The following is a 15,615-nucleotide window of genomic DNA, read 5'->3' as shown; positions in this document are numbered from 1 at the left end:
GCTGCTGCTTCTGTTGGTGTTGACTTAGTCAAGAGCAATTAACATGCAAATAAGGCCTATTAGTTACCCAAACGTCAGCCTGTCAGCTGCTGTGTCTCCCACAATGGCCACGCCCAACCCCAGCAACAACACAGCCACGCCCACTCGCACCTTTTAGCGCCGGTACTTTAAGGCACTCAATGACAGGATGCTCCTTTCTTTGTTGCCCTGGCGGGTCGCACTTTAATGACTTACTAATTTCAAGTTTGCCATCTTCTCAGTCTTCACGGGCAGTATCGTTAAAAATCTTAATTGGCAATTTAGCGGAGAACATCGTAACGCTCATCGTTGGATTAAGTGTTATGCTTGGGCTGCTGGCCGTGGAAAACTTTTGATTTCCAAAGGGTCAATCCTTTGTCTTTAATCTAATCACCTAGGGCCAACATTTTTATGAAAGTTCGCCCTGCATTCGGCAATTAATGTTAATTGATCGCTTAAATCCAAGCATTTCCATTAAAACTTTTCCCGATGCGGGGCAAAAGTTAAAGCGTAATGTAGATCCAACGTGATATTCGGATTCGGTAGTGGGCATCCGCCTTGATTTACATTCCAGGAGCCCGTGACTTGCCTCATCACCATCACACATTCGCCCCGTGTGCCGCGCCCATGCAAGTTGAATTAACATGAAAAAATATTGACCCACACACAGGCAAACACTAGCACGCATACAAACGCGGTGGGCAAAGGTCCTGCTGCAATTTATAGCTGCAGTGGCCAGGTCAGTGTGGGAAAATGTTTGAGCACACACACTTCCAGCGGCGTAAATGTTACTGGCAGCTCTGGCAAACCGATGAAATGGTGAGAGGGTACACAGCGAGAAAATGTGTTAGCTTAGCATAGGTAAGTCATCGTATATCTGGCATATTTAAACACAGCAATCTAGTTAGATGACTCAAAAAACTTCTTTCGAAAGCTATAAAACATATATATAAGATTTTAGCTTCCGCTACCCTCTTTTTGTTGCAGTGCACTTGAATCTGCCGGGGATTTACCCTTCGCAGGACACACAATGAAGGTGTGTGCTGACAACGAATGCTGTGGGTGATGATCCAGGTTGATTTATCTACTGGCGCTGAGGTTAAAAGTTTTGCGCATACCTCCATTGTTTAGGTCAGTTTCCCTTTGTGTGGCAGAAGCACAGAGTAGCACCTCCATCGTTGCCACACCGCAGTACCTCTTCTGCACCACCACGGGGCTATAGGCTGACTGCCAGACAGGAGGTTATGCAAATGTCAGCCATGTGCAATTATTCAACCTTTGGCCGTATGCTCGAGTCCTTTTGCCGGAGTGCCTCTGTGATTTCTGCTCCACCAATAACGTTTATTTAATCCATGATTATTTTATTGGTTTAGCTGGAAAGCACAACTCAGAAAAGCAGACAGCTCATTACTGAAGCCCCATCGCTAGATCCTAACTAATTACGGAGCTTCCGAGCTCGTTATGCATGCGGGCTTCCTCGTGGAGTCACCCCCCCCCCCCCCCCATCCACACCAAGTGGGTGCTCAAGGCCACGTCCGGAGTATCGGCAATATTTTGCTGACGTCTCACTGAAATCCATCATTTTGCCCAGCCGTCTGCGACACGTGGTCTCCCCAGCTGGCTAATAAATCTTAATCAGTCCGGAGCCCAGTGGGTGGCTGCGGTCTCCGCTTAATTTGCGGAGCTCCCGCTTCCCATTGGAGGCCATGGCTTATCAACTTATCAACCCGGCCCGCATTGATTGGCTCGCCAATCGAGCATAATCGCAAAAGCTTTTCAATGCTGATAAGTTTATTTATTTGCTGGCCTAAAGCTTAGTCCACTGACCATATCCCCTAATATTTGAGGTTTGCTTTTCGCGACATTTTAAGTCTAGAAGAGGTTTCCAATCTCGTTCAGCAGGTGATCGAACCAATTTCCCTCGGTGGTAGTGTTCCAACTGGCAGTGGTGTTGTTCCACCAAGGAGCTGCCGTGGTGTTCACGGGTCCCTGGGTTGAGTTGCCGAGCCATGGACCTTGAGTGGAGTTGAAGTTGGGGCCAAGAGTGGTGCTGTTCCAGATCGGTGGAGTCTGAGTGGTGTTTCCCCACCATGGACCTTCAGTGGAGTTGTTTCCCCACCATGGTCCTTGAGTAGAGTTATTTCCCCACCATGGGCCTTGAGTAGAGTTATTGCCCCACCAAGGACCTTCCGTTGAGTTGTTTCCCCACCATGGACCTTGAGTGGTGGTGTTTCCCCACCATGGACCTTGAGTAGTGGTGTTTCCCCACCATGGACCTTGAGTAGTGGTGTTTCCCCACCATGGACCTTGAGTGGTGGTGTTTCCCCACCATGGACCTTGAGTAGTTGTGTTTCCCCACCATGGACCTTGAGTAGTTGTGTTTCCCCACCATGGACCTTGAGTGGTAGTGTTTCCCCACCATGGGCCTTGAGTAGTGGTGTTTCCCCACCATGGACCTTGAGTAGTCGTGTTTCCCCACCATGGACCTTGAGTGGTAGTGTTTCCCCACCATGGACCTTGAGTAGTAGTATTTCCCCACCATGGACCTTGAGTAGTGGTGTTTCCCCACCATGGGCCTTGAGTAGAGTTATTACCCCACCATGGACCTTCCGTAGAATTGTTTCCCCACCATGGGCCTTGAGTAGAGTTATTGCCCCACCAAGGACCTTCCGTTGAATTGTTTCCCCACCATGGACCTTCAGTAGTGGTGTTTCCCCACCATGGACCTTGAGTAGTGGTGTTTCCCCACCATGGACCTTGAGTGGTAGTGTTTCCCCACCATGGACCTTGAGTAGTAGTATTTCCCCACCATGGACCTTGAGTAGTGGTGTTTCCCCACCATGGACCTTGAGTGGTAGTGTTTCCCCACCATGGGCCTTGAGTAGTGGTGTTTCCCCACCATGGACCTTGAGTAGTGGTGTTTCCCCACCATGGACCTTGAGTAGTGGTGTTTCCCCACCATGGACCTTGAGTAGTGGTGTTTCCCCACCATGGACCTTGAGTAGTGGTGTTTCCCCACCATGGACCTTGAGTGGTAGTGTTTCCCCACCATGGACCTTGAGTAGTAGTATTTCCCCACCATGGACCTTGAGTAGTGGTGTTTCCCCACCATGGACCTTGAGTGGTAGTGTTTCCCCACCATGGACCTTCAGTAGTGGAGTTTTGAGGCGGTGGTGGCAAAGTGCTGTTCTGGGGCGGTAGTGGTTGTGGCTGACTCTGGGCGATGCAATTGGCCAGGGCGATGGAAGCTGCATTCAGCTTGATCACTGCCTTTTCTACTTCACGGAAAATGCAGGCACTGTAACGGCGACGATCGTAGCGGTAAGGACGCACTGAGCTGAAGAGATTCAGAACCTGTACGGAACAATAGACTTAGTCACAGTTCCACTGTAAGAGTTATTAAATCGAAGATAAAAACTCACGGTATCCACGTAGCATTGCCGGTTGTCATGATGCGATTCGCGAAGTGCGCACGTAACCAACTCCCTTTCGAAATTGCGTTTCGTGTAGACGGCATCCTGGCGTTCCAAATATCTATCAATATCCTTAGATTGCACTTTGCCGCAACGACGAATCTTGTAGCCAGCCTTCAGCAGGATCTCTATGTTGTCCACAGTGTAAAGGGCAGTGCACTCTTCAAATTCGATGAGGTCTTCGGCCAGCGGCTCCTGCAGCTTTCCAGTCACGGCATCGTAGAACAGGGACTGCCAGGTAAGCTCCTTGGAACTCCTGTCTGCTTCAGCTGCCGCAAACGCCTGCGGAATTCATTTGAGCATTATATAAGCCCACACCCTGGGGTGTCGTCTTCACCTCTCAGTGGGTTTGGCATTCTCACCTGAGCACCGACGAGCAGCAGACAAACTGCTAAAATTTTGCAGGGAACCTCCATCATGGCGGTTCAATTCGTTTCTGAGGTGGCTTCGCTGGCAGGTGACCAATTTAAAGCGGCGCGCATTTGATTTTTAATATTTTGTTTTTATTCTCCATTATTAAATTGCATTTATCTATAATTGTTTAGGGGCCCAGCGCAATCAGCTAAATGGTCGGACGGCCAGGTGATAAGTCTTAAGCATTCTAATTGATGATAACAATGAGTGGGCAAAGTGCCATCATCATGATAAAGGTCTACGAATACGGAACTGGGTGTGAAGTAGCAGAAAGTCTTTCAATCGGTGAGTAAGCTTTTTAGGGGTTTGGGAAACTCCACCGATTTATGTTCTCAGAGGGCTTGAAGGGAAACTTTTTGGCGAAAGTTCTAAGGAAAAAACCGAATCGAACTGATAATGTAAAGTAATAAAAGAAATACCTAGTCTTATTCGATACAAATAAAGCCCCCTATATTGATTGTTAAAGATTTCTAAGTAAACCCAATGATTGATCTCTGTGAAGTTAAGCATTTTAATAATTATTTATCTCTGAACTTAGTTGGTCAAAGGCAGATCTTCGAACATCAGCTGTGGCTTCGCAGACACTTGCTCTTTGGTTATCTGGGTGGGCTTCTCCTGCTGCTGCTCTCTCAGCTGCTGCTCCATCTTTTGTGGCACCTCACGCTGGGCTGGGATCTTGTCCAGACACGAATTAAAGTCGTTGGCCGCCTGGATGGACTGAACCTTGGCCTCGCTAACAGCGGAGCTGATGCAGTTCGATTTCTCGGCATTCATCTGAGTGGCATTGGAAACGAACTGGGACTGAGCACGGTAGGCCTGCGAGTTGGAGGTGTCCAGCAGCTGGAGGTTCTTGTCGAACTGGTGGAAAATGGAAGTTAGCCATGCTGATTAATTTGTAAATAACGTCAACACACTCACAGTGGACACAGTGCAGTTCAGGAAAATAGCCGAATCGGTCTCGTTGCGGCACAGCTGCAGGTTCTGCTCCAGGGTCAACAACTGGAGACGGATCTGGTTGATGGTGGAGTTGCTGGTCTGGGTGTAGGCGACATTGGTGCGATTGGCTGCCTCCTCGCAAGCATTGGTGGCATTGGCCAACTTATCGCCGTTCTTCTGGGTGGTGTTCAGGTAGATGTTGGCACAAGTCTGGGCAGCAGGAGTCAGACCTCGACCCTCAGCCTCACCAAGGACCATGCGGAATAGGACCTCCTCCAGACCAATATCTTCTCCAAAACGCGGCACGGCACTGACCTGAGATTGAGGAGAAAAAGTGTTTAATGTTTTAAAGCAATTTCTATCTTGGTAATTTAAAATACATATTTCTTAAATGTTACACTTGAAATCTATACGTATGAAATCTGCCCTTAAATTCTATTATTTCTGAGAATAAACATTTAAGTTGATAAGAGCTGACACATGCCAGTAAAATTGATTTTATTTGCCCAATCGTTGAGTTAAAAAAGTTGTAACAACAATACTGCGAGCGTTTTTACTTACATACAAGTTAACTTTCTATTCTATACGTCTATACGCTATAGATTGGTACTAGAACTTACGCTGAAAATGGTCACGGCCAACAGGATAACTCGTGTGAAAAGCTGCATGTTTATAACTTCAATTACTTTCAATCTAGTGATTCTGAAGAAGTGCTGCGCCTTTTATACCTCAGCTTCTCAGTTAAAAGATCCATCAGGATCCAAAATTAGCCACTAATTAGCAATGCACTATGATTAGATAAATTCTAGCACGAAGACAACAGCAATTTTCATTTAATTGGCTCTTTGCGGGGCTAAGAGTCATATCCAACGTGGCTAAGATAAATGTTGGTTGGCAGGTTAAATAACACTTCAATCAGGGACCGTGTCGTCTGATAAGTCTGCACATTTCCTTGGGGTCTGAAAGTCTGTCTGGTCGGGTTGTTATCTCCTGTGCTTATGATATAAGACCTAATTTTACACATGCTGAATCATGCCATTCGACTTTCTGGTAGCGCTTTCTATTTGAAGAGCCAGTGGTGATTTGGGCCTTTAAGAGCCACTTCAGCTGGGATTTTAATCTACCGATTACATGGCCATAAATCAGCGGAATCTAACAGCGGCAAGCCAGTTCTCAGAATAGATATAGCCAAAACTGATAAGCAGTAACTTTGTTTGCCTAAGGTCATTGAAAGTAAAAACCCAATTTCCATGAATTCGGTTATCAGCTGTTGCCGCGTACCGAATTCCTATATCGATCTAACGCTGCTGTTGGCAATTGAAAAATAATAATAATCAACAAATGTTTGGCTGACGAATTTACTATCATCTAATTAGCGAGGCGTGCACTAAATGTGTACTCAGTTCCACCATTTTTTCTTGCTTCGAATATTTTGGGAAAAGTATCTTGGGAATGCGGCTACCACGTATTTATCAAAAACACACAACGATGGGAAAAAATCTTTACACATGTGGGATTCGCATACATCTTGCGATAGACCAAACAAGATTTATAAGCTGAGACATTGCTCCAAGCACCTTTGTGGAAAAGTCGTCGCAACTCGAACGATTTATCAAAAGCATAAAGTGCAGGTAGCGCCAACTTTTGGTGGTACTACACTGAAAAAATAACCATATAGATTGGAAATTATTTAGCTACTATCGCGGGATTTATTTTTTAGAACTTAATAATAATGAATGACTGTCTGCGATCCACAGTGTTATGACAGCAAAAAAGCAATCGATCTTAAAAGAGACTCATGAAAATAACCATATATATAAAAATATCAATTGATAAGAGTGTATGTATGAAGGCAGCTATAGGAATATAATTAGTTACGTGCTGCATTTCTCTCAGTGTTTCTGCCTGCCAGGCGCATCTGCTCGAGTGTAACTTTTCTGGGAGAAAGATTTACCGGGCGACAAGTGCTAATTTGAATGTGGGCAGCCGTTTTATTTGTCCTGACAGTCACCAAGGTAAGCCACAAGTCATGGCTCCCCTACGTTCCCAAATCAGATTGGGTTGTCGCTGTTGGTGTCATATCATATCATTTCAGCCTGATGGCTGAACTCCCAGGTTACCACTCCTACTCGCAATGCCACGCCCTTTGGTGTGGAGTGACTCCTACTCCTGGGCATCCATGGAGTGGTAAGTCATGTAATGCGCTTGAAGTGGCTTTACACTGCGGCTTGTGTATCTGTTTCAGCTTGTTCTTCAGCTTCTGTTCAGATCTCGAGTAGCTGTTAAGCACTTTCATTACACGGTCCCGAAAAGAGCAATGATTTATGCGAGTTATGAGGGAAAACAGCTCGAGTGTCGCTTTAAATACCAGCGGAAGGTCCTTTTGGCCCACAACCTCCAGCTGCGCGCATTTGCTGTTGACTGGTGTCATTAAAAATGGAATGCTGCGTACGGTGCGCGACAGAATGGTAAGGATGGATATTGTTGCGCATTGTTTGCGGCCGTTGTTGTTAATGCTTCATCCTTTGGCGCTGTCATCTCTTTTGTTTACTGCAGCTCGACTGGCAAATAAATGCGGGGTCTAGACAGTCACGCACAATGGCAGTTTTAATTTCAAGAGTGCATTCGGAAAAGAGCACAGCAGATGATGGTGCAAGCACCGCGAAAAGGATCTTACTTTTGCTTATATGTACAATTGCAGCAGACATTAAAGCATTAAACACGAATTTACATTCATTAAATTGTACACGAAAAGATTATGTTTGCAGATACAGCTAAAATTCCGTGAAAGTGTCCGTAAATTGCCAATAAGTGTAAACACATTTTTATTTGCACATATGTATTTAGAATCAAACAAACGTAAACAAATAACTTTATTTGGTGTTTAGATATTGATATAAGGAAATTAAACATGCAGAACGTTTTACCGATTAGTAAATCAATTATGCTTTAATGCGCAATATTCATTTGGTCAATGATTTTGAGCAAGCATGACAAGTATACATAGTTAAACCGCAGTTATTACTTTTGCTGCTGTCAATTTTAAGCTGTCATTAAGCTGTATTAAAAAAATATGCTTTATTTAATATGTGACATTAAAACCTGTTAGGTAAGCTCGCCGCATTAATAAATACTTGGTGAAATGAGAACTTGTCTGTATTACCATGGCTATTCTACCTAAAAAATAAAGCTATTTTCCATCCATTAATTAGTTGTATGGGTGGTATTCACTTAACACACGAAAATCGATGAAGTGTGTGCTTCATTTCAATTTAAATTTATACGCCGCACTCTTGAATACTCTACACGTTTAAAGGGCCCTTTGCGCTTTAAGTTGCCTGTGTTTCTCACGCAAAGGTAAATGCGTAATAAGTTTTTTATGCAAATTTAGCAGGGGAAACTTTTCCCTGTCAACACTTTATTCCATTGTAAATTATTTGCATTCATTTATTTTTAGTTTGCATTTTTTTCGTGCGATATTACTCATTTTTTTTTTCCAGCGCCATCAGAGAACATTAAAAATGTGTAACATGTAGCTCAGTTCTTGTTGTTTGCCGAACACGGAAATTTTTTTGTGTTCCCTAAATGTTAATTCAATGCAACATTTTCGTGTTTCCTCGCATTTGCTGCCATGTTTTTAAATAAATACTAAGACGAAAATTCGGGACGGGAAAAGTCGCCTGCTGCGCCATATGTGTGTGGCAGAATCGCAGGAAAATTGTGAAAGGGGACAAAACTGCTGGAAACTTTTGTTGGGGGCCTTGATTTCTGTGACAATATTTGTGCGGTCTAATGGCAAAATGGCATTTGAATTTTAGTCCAATGCTTATTGAGATTTAATCTGATTGTGAATGTGATTTACATATTTCCAAGAGGTCGGCGGTGTGCAGCGTAGGAGCAGAAATTTGCATTTCAAAGCGAGAAAAGCGAGTCGACGTGGAAGCTGAGCGGAAGTTTTTATGCGAGAGAACTCATGAAATTTATTAACGCTTTCATTGCACGCCGGGGAATTGTCGGAAGAGAGCGGGATGGCATTCGGCGTGCGAGCGAGAGAGGCTGTGCCGTAACATTTCCTTTGTGTGTCGTAGATTTACTGGCTGGTCCGGGCTTTCCAGTTGATTTTACTGGTGGATATTACGTTTTAGTGCTGCTCTCCGCCTTTGTTACAGTTTAGAAGTGCCTCAAAGTTATCCAAATGCGAATTTTAATCAAGTTAAATGGTGCGCACGGGCCAGTGGGTGGTTCGGTTGGTTCAGTTGGTTCAGGTGGGTCGTATGGTGCAACAATTCACCACTGCCAGCGGGTTAGTTTGGGATGGCCAAGGGCAATTAAAGTGCATTAACCACATGATGCGTTTTGCACTTAAAACCACTCCCGGCCACTCCACAGTGGCCATACGCGCTGCATAGGTCACTGCATCTGTTGCAGCTGCAGTTGCATTTTACCTGCAACAGTTGCATTTGCTGCGCTGGACGCCAGCACACACACGCATCCACATCCGTTTCCGGTTCCGGCAGCAGCCAAGCCACGAATCGGAAGCGACTGTTGCCGCTTTTGTTGCCATGCACTGCGCAAAAATAAGTGCCTAAGTGATGTAAGACGTATGATGAATCTATCAACCAATTTTTTCTTGCCAAACTGTAAATACGAGTATCCAAACGAGTATTGATTTGCATAAATGTAGATTATATTGGAACATATCGGTTCAGATAATAGAAATGGTTTCAAGAGATTTTCGCCGAGTGTAGAGTGGAACAACAGAAAAGTGGAAAGCACCTGACCAACGAATGGCAGCAACATGTGCATCGTAATAAAAACTAATTAGGACTCTCCATCTCGCCCCAAACCCCTGACCGTTATTATCCCAGTGCCATCCTCGATGGCCAGCAAACTGTTGCTGATGTCGCCCGACATCAAAGTTCTATTTTAGTTTAGGTTACGAGTGGCACATATCGTAGCACCCACGCTGCAACGCACACATTCCGGACCCGGGGCCTTCGTTTCTGATTGTGACAGGGCGAGGAGTCCTTTACCGCAGCCCCCCAACGCTTTTCAAACGAACGGCTGGGGCCTAAACGCTTCCTCGACTGACACGAGGAATTTAATTTCATTTCGCCAAAGACAAATACAGAGGCAGACGTCAAGTTATTAGCAATATAAACACACATGTGCCAACAGTTTACTTTCCATTCCACCAGAAACCTCATTTGAAAGTCCCGAAAAGAGCAAACGAAATCAAACAGCGAAAAATTGTTCATTAAAAGCAAAGAAATTCACCAGAAATTCGTTTGACGTCACATGAAATTCGGGTTAATTTTACAATTCAAAAGAGGAAGGGTCGGGGTGGGTCGGCTAAAAGTGAGTGATTAGATTTACAGTTTTATGGCGCTGATAACCGCCAAACGATAGCCAATGTCTGCATGTCTGCTGCCATTGGTCAATTGCTAAGTCCATTGTTTCGACCATCAAGTGAAAATTTTCCGCCTCTTTTCAATCCGCAGCCACTTAATCCCGTCCGTATGGTTTCCTTCGGCTTAAGCGGCTATAAACTGTTCCATAAGCTGGCGTTGGACTTTTAATTTAAAACTTTTGCTCTACATGCCGAGAGGTATGTATGTATATTCCAGGAGATCTGCCAAAAGCTCCGAGAACGTAATGCAATCAGCAAACAAAAGACAAAGAGCGCCAGCGCTTTCGATTTTTGCTGCAGTTCCGACTGCGGCTTCTGCCAGGAGCTGGATGGGATTTCAACTGGTCTGTGGCGGCACACCGTGAGGACTTTCAAAAGGAGATCACAGGAGTGGGAATGAGGAACGGGTGGCTACTTAAGCGGGATTAAGTGGTAAGTTGGAGCATTTTTCACCAGCAACGGGGCCACGGTGGATGTCGAAATGGAGTGAAATCTGAGCTGCATCGTTGAAATCATACCATAAAATGGAGTTATATTCGATATAATCAATATCTTAGATACAATTTGCAAAGATATAAGTGGCGTATTATAAATGGATGACCCCCTTCGTAGAGTTATAATATTATATGTTCCACTGTAGGCAATCTGCACAATTTTCACATTATACCCATCAACTCGAACGTCAAGCAATTATTAATTGTGAAATATCAATCAGGAGAATAATAAATGAGCCGTACCATTTCGTCTTAGCCGGGCACGAGGCCTTTCATTGACCATACTTTCCCAGGATCTGGCTGCCATTTTGTGGCCATTGTTGTGGCAGGATGGCGAGGAGTGGGTGCACATGCCAGGAAAATTGTGGCTACAATGAAATGAACAGCCACTTGGCAGATGGATTGGTTTAAGACTCCTTCACTTACAGACTTAAACGAATCTATTTCACGAGTGCCGGATGATAGGATAAAAATTAACTCACAATTTACTTAAAATGCGGACATGACAGGTAAATTAAGGGAGCTCCACCTTTGTTTTCCAATTTTAGAAGATTCGAAGCTAGTAGAGCATAATTGGATGAAGTTTATTGGCATGTGTCGAAACCTTTTCCCACAGCAATCGAGCCTGCATTGTTTGTTTTCCGTTTTGGCCTGGCAAGCTAACTAAGCTAGTTGTCCCTTTGTGCAACTGGCCCTTAATGAAATGATTTAAGCGGATATAAACTGCCCGGTAAGCTGGCTTTGGACTTGTTCGTTTTGAAGGGCCCAAAAGAGTGCACCGAACGAAAGACAAAGGACCCTTGCAGCCTGGTTAAGCGCAGATTAAGTCGTAAATTGCAGCGCTTCGGACATGCAAAGGTGTCATTGTCATCATGTTCCATTCACCATTCCCATTTCCGCAGCCTTGGGCATAATTAACAAGATATGGCCCGAAACAAAGCCGTTTCGCGCTTCTTTGTCAGATGGAAAAATCCGTCGGTGGAGGGCGAAGCACTGACACATGCCTTTGCTGTGACAGGTTTTTAAATTAAATCACCGCATTATGGCGGATAATTGGCCGCTAGGCAGCTCGTTTCGTCCTTCTCCATCAGTGCAAAAATAATTAAGAACTTTTTGGGGGAAGTGGAAGCCATCAGGAAGCATCAGTATTTCAGTGAAAGCAATCAGTGTTGGACGACATTCAGAAAGTCCATTGTTGCAGCATCTGAAGGTGACTGAAAGCACTTGAGGGGACTTTAATTTGCGGCCCAAAAGGGCTTAAATGCCCATCACTATCTGGTGGACAAACTTTTACCAGTAATTTCCAATGAAAACCCAATTTTAGCCAGTGGTTTTCGCCGCCTGGAAAAGAGTTTCGCTTCTCTGGTTTATTGGACTTTAATCTTTTGCGTACTGATTCGGCAACTTATTACTTAAGTTCTCCCGCTAAATATTTCAATAAACTTTTGTCCAAAGTTCGCAGCCAAAAATTCCTGGGAAATCGATGATGCCAACTGGTGGATAATCTAATCTGACGGACGGAGCCGAACGAATCGAGAAAAATTACAATAAAAATCAATTTCCATATTCAATTTGGTTAAGTGGCGCTCGATGCCAACGGCTCGATGGCTCCCGGAAAATGTTTGAAAAATGAAAATGAGCGGCTGTAAAACTATTGGCAGTCCGTCGACGTCAGCAGTTTGGTTATAGTCATAGTCCTTTCTTGTGTCGAGCAATTCCTTTGATTCCAATATTGCGGCTCATTTGGGCGCTTAAAACGCTGCCACGGGAAAGGCGGTTAAAAAAGAAAAGTCCAAACGACATTGTGTGACAGATTTCCATTTTGGGGGAATTTCTTCATTTCTGCTTTGTTGCGTCGCCTTTTATTTACTGCGAACAACGGACAGCGAACAATGCACCCTGGTTGTTTGGATGTTGGAAAATGGCGGTGGAAAACGATGGAAATTCTGAGCTATGTTTGCCAGAATAATGCCAACCGAGGTCGGGCTAAAAGGTAGATGCGAAAAATACCAGCACGTTAAATTGAATTTAACGTGAAATGCAGTGAGATGAAATGAAATTTTCGCTGTCGCACTGTCTAACAAGTGGGAAAGCAAAACAAAGCGGCAAGAAAATTGAAAATAAGCGAGCCGAATTGCAGGAAAATAGCCGATAAGAATGGAAGAAAAGGAAGCTGTAGGATTATCAAACATAATACAAATAGAAACTATAGAGCGCGGAGTGTATCCAGCCGAAAGCAAAAAGCAAATACTTCAAACGAAACGAATCGAATCGAAACGGAGGCAAACGAAAGCGAATCGAATATTTATTGCCTTTATTAGCGAGTCGATTGAAAAATTTACTGCGCTCAAATTCTATCTGGAACGCTTCGCTTAACTCGCTGCCAGCTGCTGGTTTTTCGTGAAGGTTTTCCTGCCGTTTTCCGTGGGATTTCCTGGGGGTGCTGGGCTTTCCCGGCCTCTTCCTGGCCATTGTGTGCTGGCGCAGCGAGCAATTCATCTCCGCGCGCCAAAAGTTTTCCATTTTCAGCTACCTGACGCTGATGCTTCATCACAAGGTGGCAGCATTTTTGAAATTTCACTGGCTGCTGCTGCAGCTTGTTTTTCACTTCCACTGCCATTTGGTTAGAGATGTTTTTCCTTGTTAGCTGACGCGCCCCCCATATTCCCGCGCCCTTTAACGCCCACCCGTAGTCTATCTGTTGGTGCTGCCCATTTGTTTTCAATTTGGCTCACCATCGAAGATGTTGTTTCCCGCCATCATTCAGTCCCATTGTTCAACCACTTTCCGCGGGCAAATTGACCCCCACGCGGTGTGCAAATAATTGCCTGTTTACATTTGGGAAGCAAGTACTCCAGAGGAATGAGGTGGGCTCAAGATCACATTGAGAGCAGCAAATTTTTAATAACTATAATAGTTTTTAAATGATTTCCTCATTTTTGTAAACATCCTTTGAGTAATTGCTTTTAAAAGCACTCTTAACTATGTATCCATATAACCTATAATGGCTCTATAGCTTATACGATATCTCTTTAAATATGAAAATTCATATTAAAGTAAATTAAAATTAAGTGAAAGTAAATGAAATTATTTACCACTCTCACGTTTTTTGTTAGTTTTAATATAATTAAGTTCGTGATTTAATGAAACATGCTTAATGGTTGGGAAAATATTGATATTGCTTATGCGTATAAAAAATTCGTTAAAGAAAATAATTATTTTTATATAATTACTGAGCTGCTCCGCATTTTGGGATATCAGCTGCCACTCCCCAAAGGACTCGCACTCAGGGTCCTTGGAGACCCTGGCTGTCTGGCTGCCCCTACTTGAGCTTAAACTTCTCGCATTACTGTGCCATAAAGGACACTCGTGGTGGCATCTTCTTCTTCTTACGGCTCCCATCTCTATCTGCATCTGTCTGCGTGTTTCCGGCGTGCGCGTGTGTGTGTGAGCGTATGTGTGTGTGTGTGTTTGTCTTTGTCTATGGCAGCTTACCTAATTACATTCCGGAAATAAAACGTTGACTGATTGTGCCAATAAATGAAAATAATGACGCACCATTGACTGCAAACTGGAACCGACGAACGGGCAAACTCTGGTCGAACTTTTTCCCTAAGTTTGCGTAGAGACCCCCCAACGAAAAAAAGGACACGAGAAGGAAACTTCTTGCCCGTCTGGACTTCTTTCCCTGCCGACTTTCTTCTGCCTTTCACCACAGCCTTTTTTGCCTGTCCTGACGAGTTTATTTGCTTGAGCAGCGTTAACTGATTGTCTGTGATTTTCTTGTTTTTAGATAATGAAAGCTGCAGCAATCTGCGGCTGCGGGTACATAAAATAAAAGCAAGGCACCCAGCAAGTGTAACTTTTTATGTGCTCAGGCAACAGAAATCGCCGGCCATTTATACGGATACTGGGATACTGGGATACTAGGAAACTGGGCGGCCAGGGAGATTGAGTGTGGGTCAGTGTGCCAGATATCGAGTGGAACGGGGAAGGGCAGGGGAATTAACATACACGACTAGATGTTTGCGGGTCAGGTTTTCATTGCCTGATATATGGTTATGATTTTCCAACGGCAATTTGGCCAGAAGCTGCGACTATTTGTCTTCTTGGGTATTAAATTTGGATGGGCAGCAGAACATCGAACTCATTAAGTGAAATATTAGAGAGGCGTTCGATTTTAATTATTCAAAAGATCGCAAAGAGCTATGTGAAAGGAATTTAATGCATGAAAATTATTTAAAATAAAAATGAACGAGATCTGTATTCTTATTAAACAGTGGTCCATTGCATTTGACTTGACTAATATATCTGAAGCATGAAACTCAGGAATTTAATCTGCAAGACACTTTCCCGCGTTTTAGCTCAGCATTTCCCCGGTTTTCCTTGTTAGCCAAAGAATTCAAGCGGAATGTGACATTGCAGCTGGGCAGATGGCGCCTTCGACGCGAAAATGCTTTCACAGCCTGACAAGGTCTAAAGCGTGTTAGCCATTTATTAGTTCGGATTTCTGGCTAGCCCCAAAGTATGCAACCGACTTCTGCGAGCCCAAACGTGGCCAAAAAAAAAAAACCATGAGCTGGCTGAAATGGAAAGTTAAGTTCGCCCAGCTGAGGGCCCACAACTTGGTACCAACTAATTTCAGCACAATAACCCAAATTGAAGCGGTTTGCTGATGCTTTGTTTGCACCCGATTAGAGCCGAGACGCGTGACGAAGGTGCTTTCGTCACTCGGCGAAATGGCTGCACAAAATGAGAGAGCGATGAAAGCAGGAAGGAGAGAGAGAGTCCAACTATGCGCACAAACAACAAGGAGAAAGATAGAGAGAGGACCGGAAGTAGTGAGTTTGCGATAAATGTTTGCTATAAA

General features: G+C 44.2%; 2 protein-coding genes across 3 annotated transcripts; both read right to left on the bottom strand.

The window, feature by feature from the left end:
- Positions 1–1,795: 1,795 nt before the first annotated feature.
- On the bottom strand, positions 1,796–3,934 carry CG10910 (uncharacterized protein). Its single transcript, NM_137436.3, has 3 exons — positions 3,854–3,934; positions 3,441–3,773; positions 1,796–3,372 (listed from the first exon to the last, which is right to left on the bottom strand). Exons 1-3 carry the CDS (start codon positions 3,908–3,910, stop codon positions 1,891–1,893), a joined length of 1,872 nt encoding a protein of 623 aa, NP_611280.2. The 5' UTR covers positions 3,911–3,934; the 3' UTR covers positions 1,796–1,890.
- A 56-nt stretch (positions 3,935–3,990) lies between these two features.
- On the bottom strand, positions 3,991–5,537 carry CG5084 (uncharacterized protein). Of its 2 annotated transcripts, none has more exons than NM_001299627.1 (3): positions 5,462–5,537; positions 4,824–5,156; positions 3,991–4,763 (listed from the first exon to the last, which is right to left on the bottom strand). In NM_001299627.1, exons 1-3 carry the CDS (start codon positions 5,507–5,509, stop codon positions 4,440–4,442), a joined length of 705 nt encoding a protein of 234 aa, NP_001286556.1. In that variant the 5' UTR covers positions 5,510–5,537; the 3' UTR covers positions 3,991–4,439. The 2 variants fall into 2 exon arrangements, with proteins under 2 accessions (NP_001286556.1, NP_611279.1); NM_137435.3 differs by having other exon boundaries at positions 4,400–4,763.
- Between the last annotated feature and the right edge of the window lie 10,078 nt (positions 5,538–15,615).

This window comes from Drosophila melanogaster, chromosome 2R (genome assembly GCF_000001215.4).
Source record: "Drosophila melanogaster chromosome 2R".
Lineage (NCBI taxonomy): Eukaryota > Metazoa > Arthropoda > Insecta > Diptera > Drosophilidae > Drosophila > Drosophila melanogaster.
Note: the sequence above shows the minus strand (reverse complement) of the source record. Positions and strands in the feature narration are given on the sequence as shown.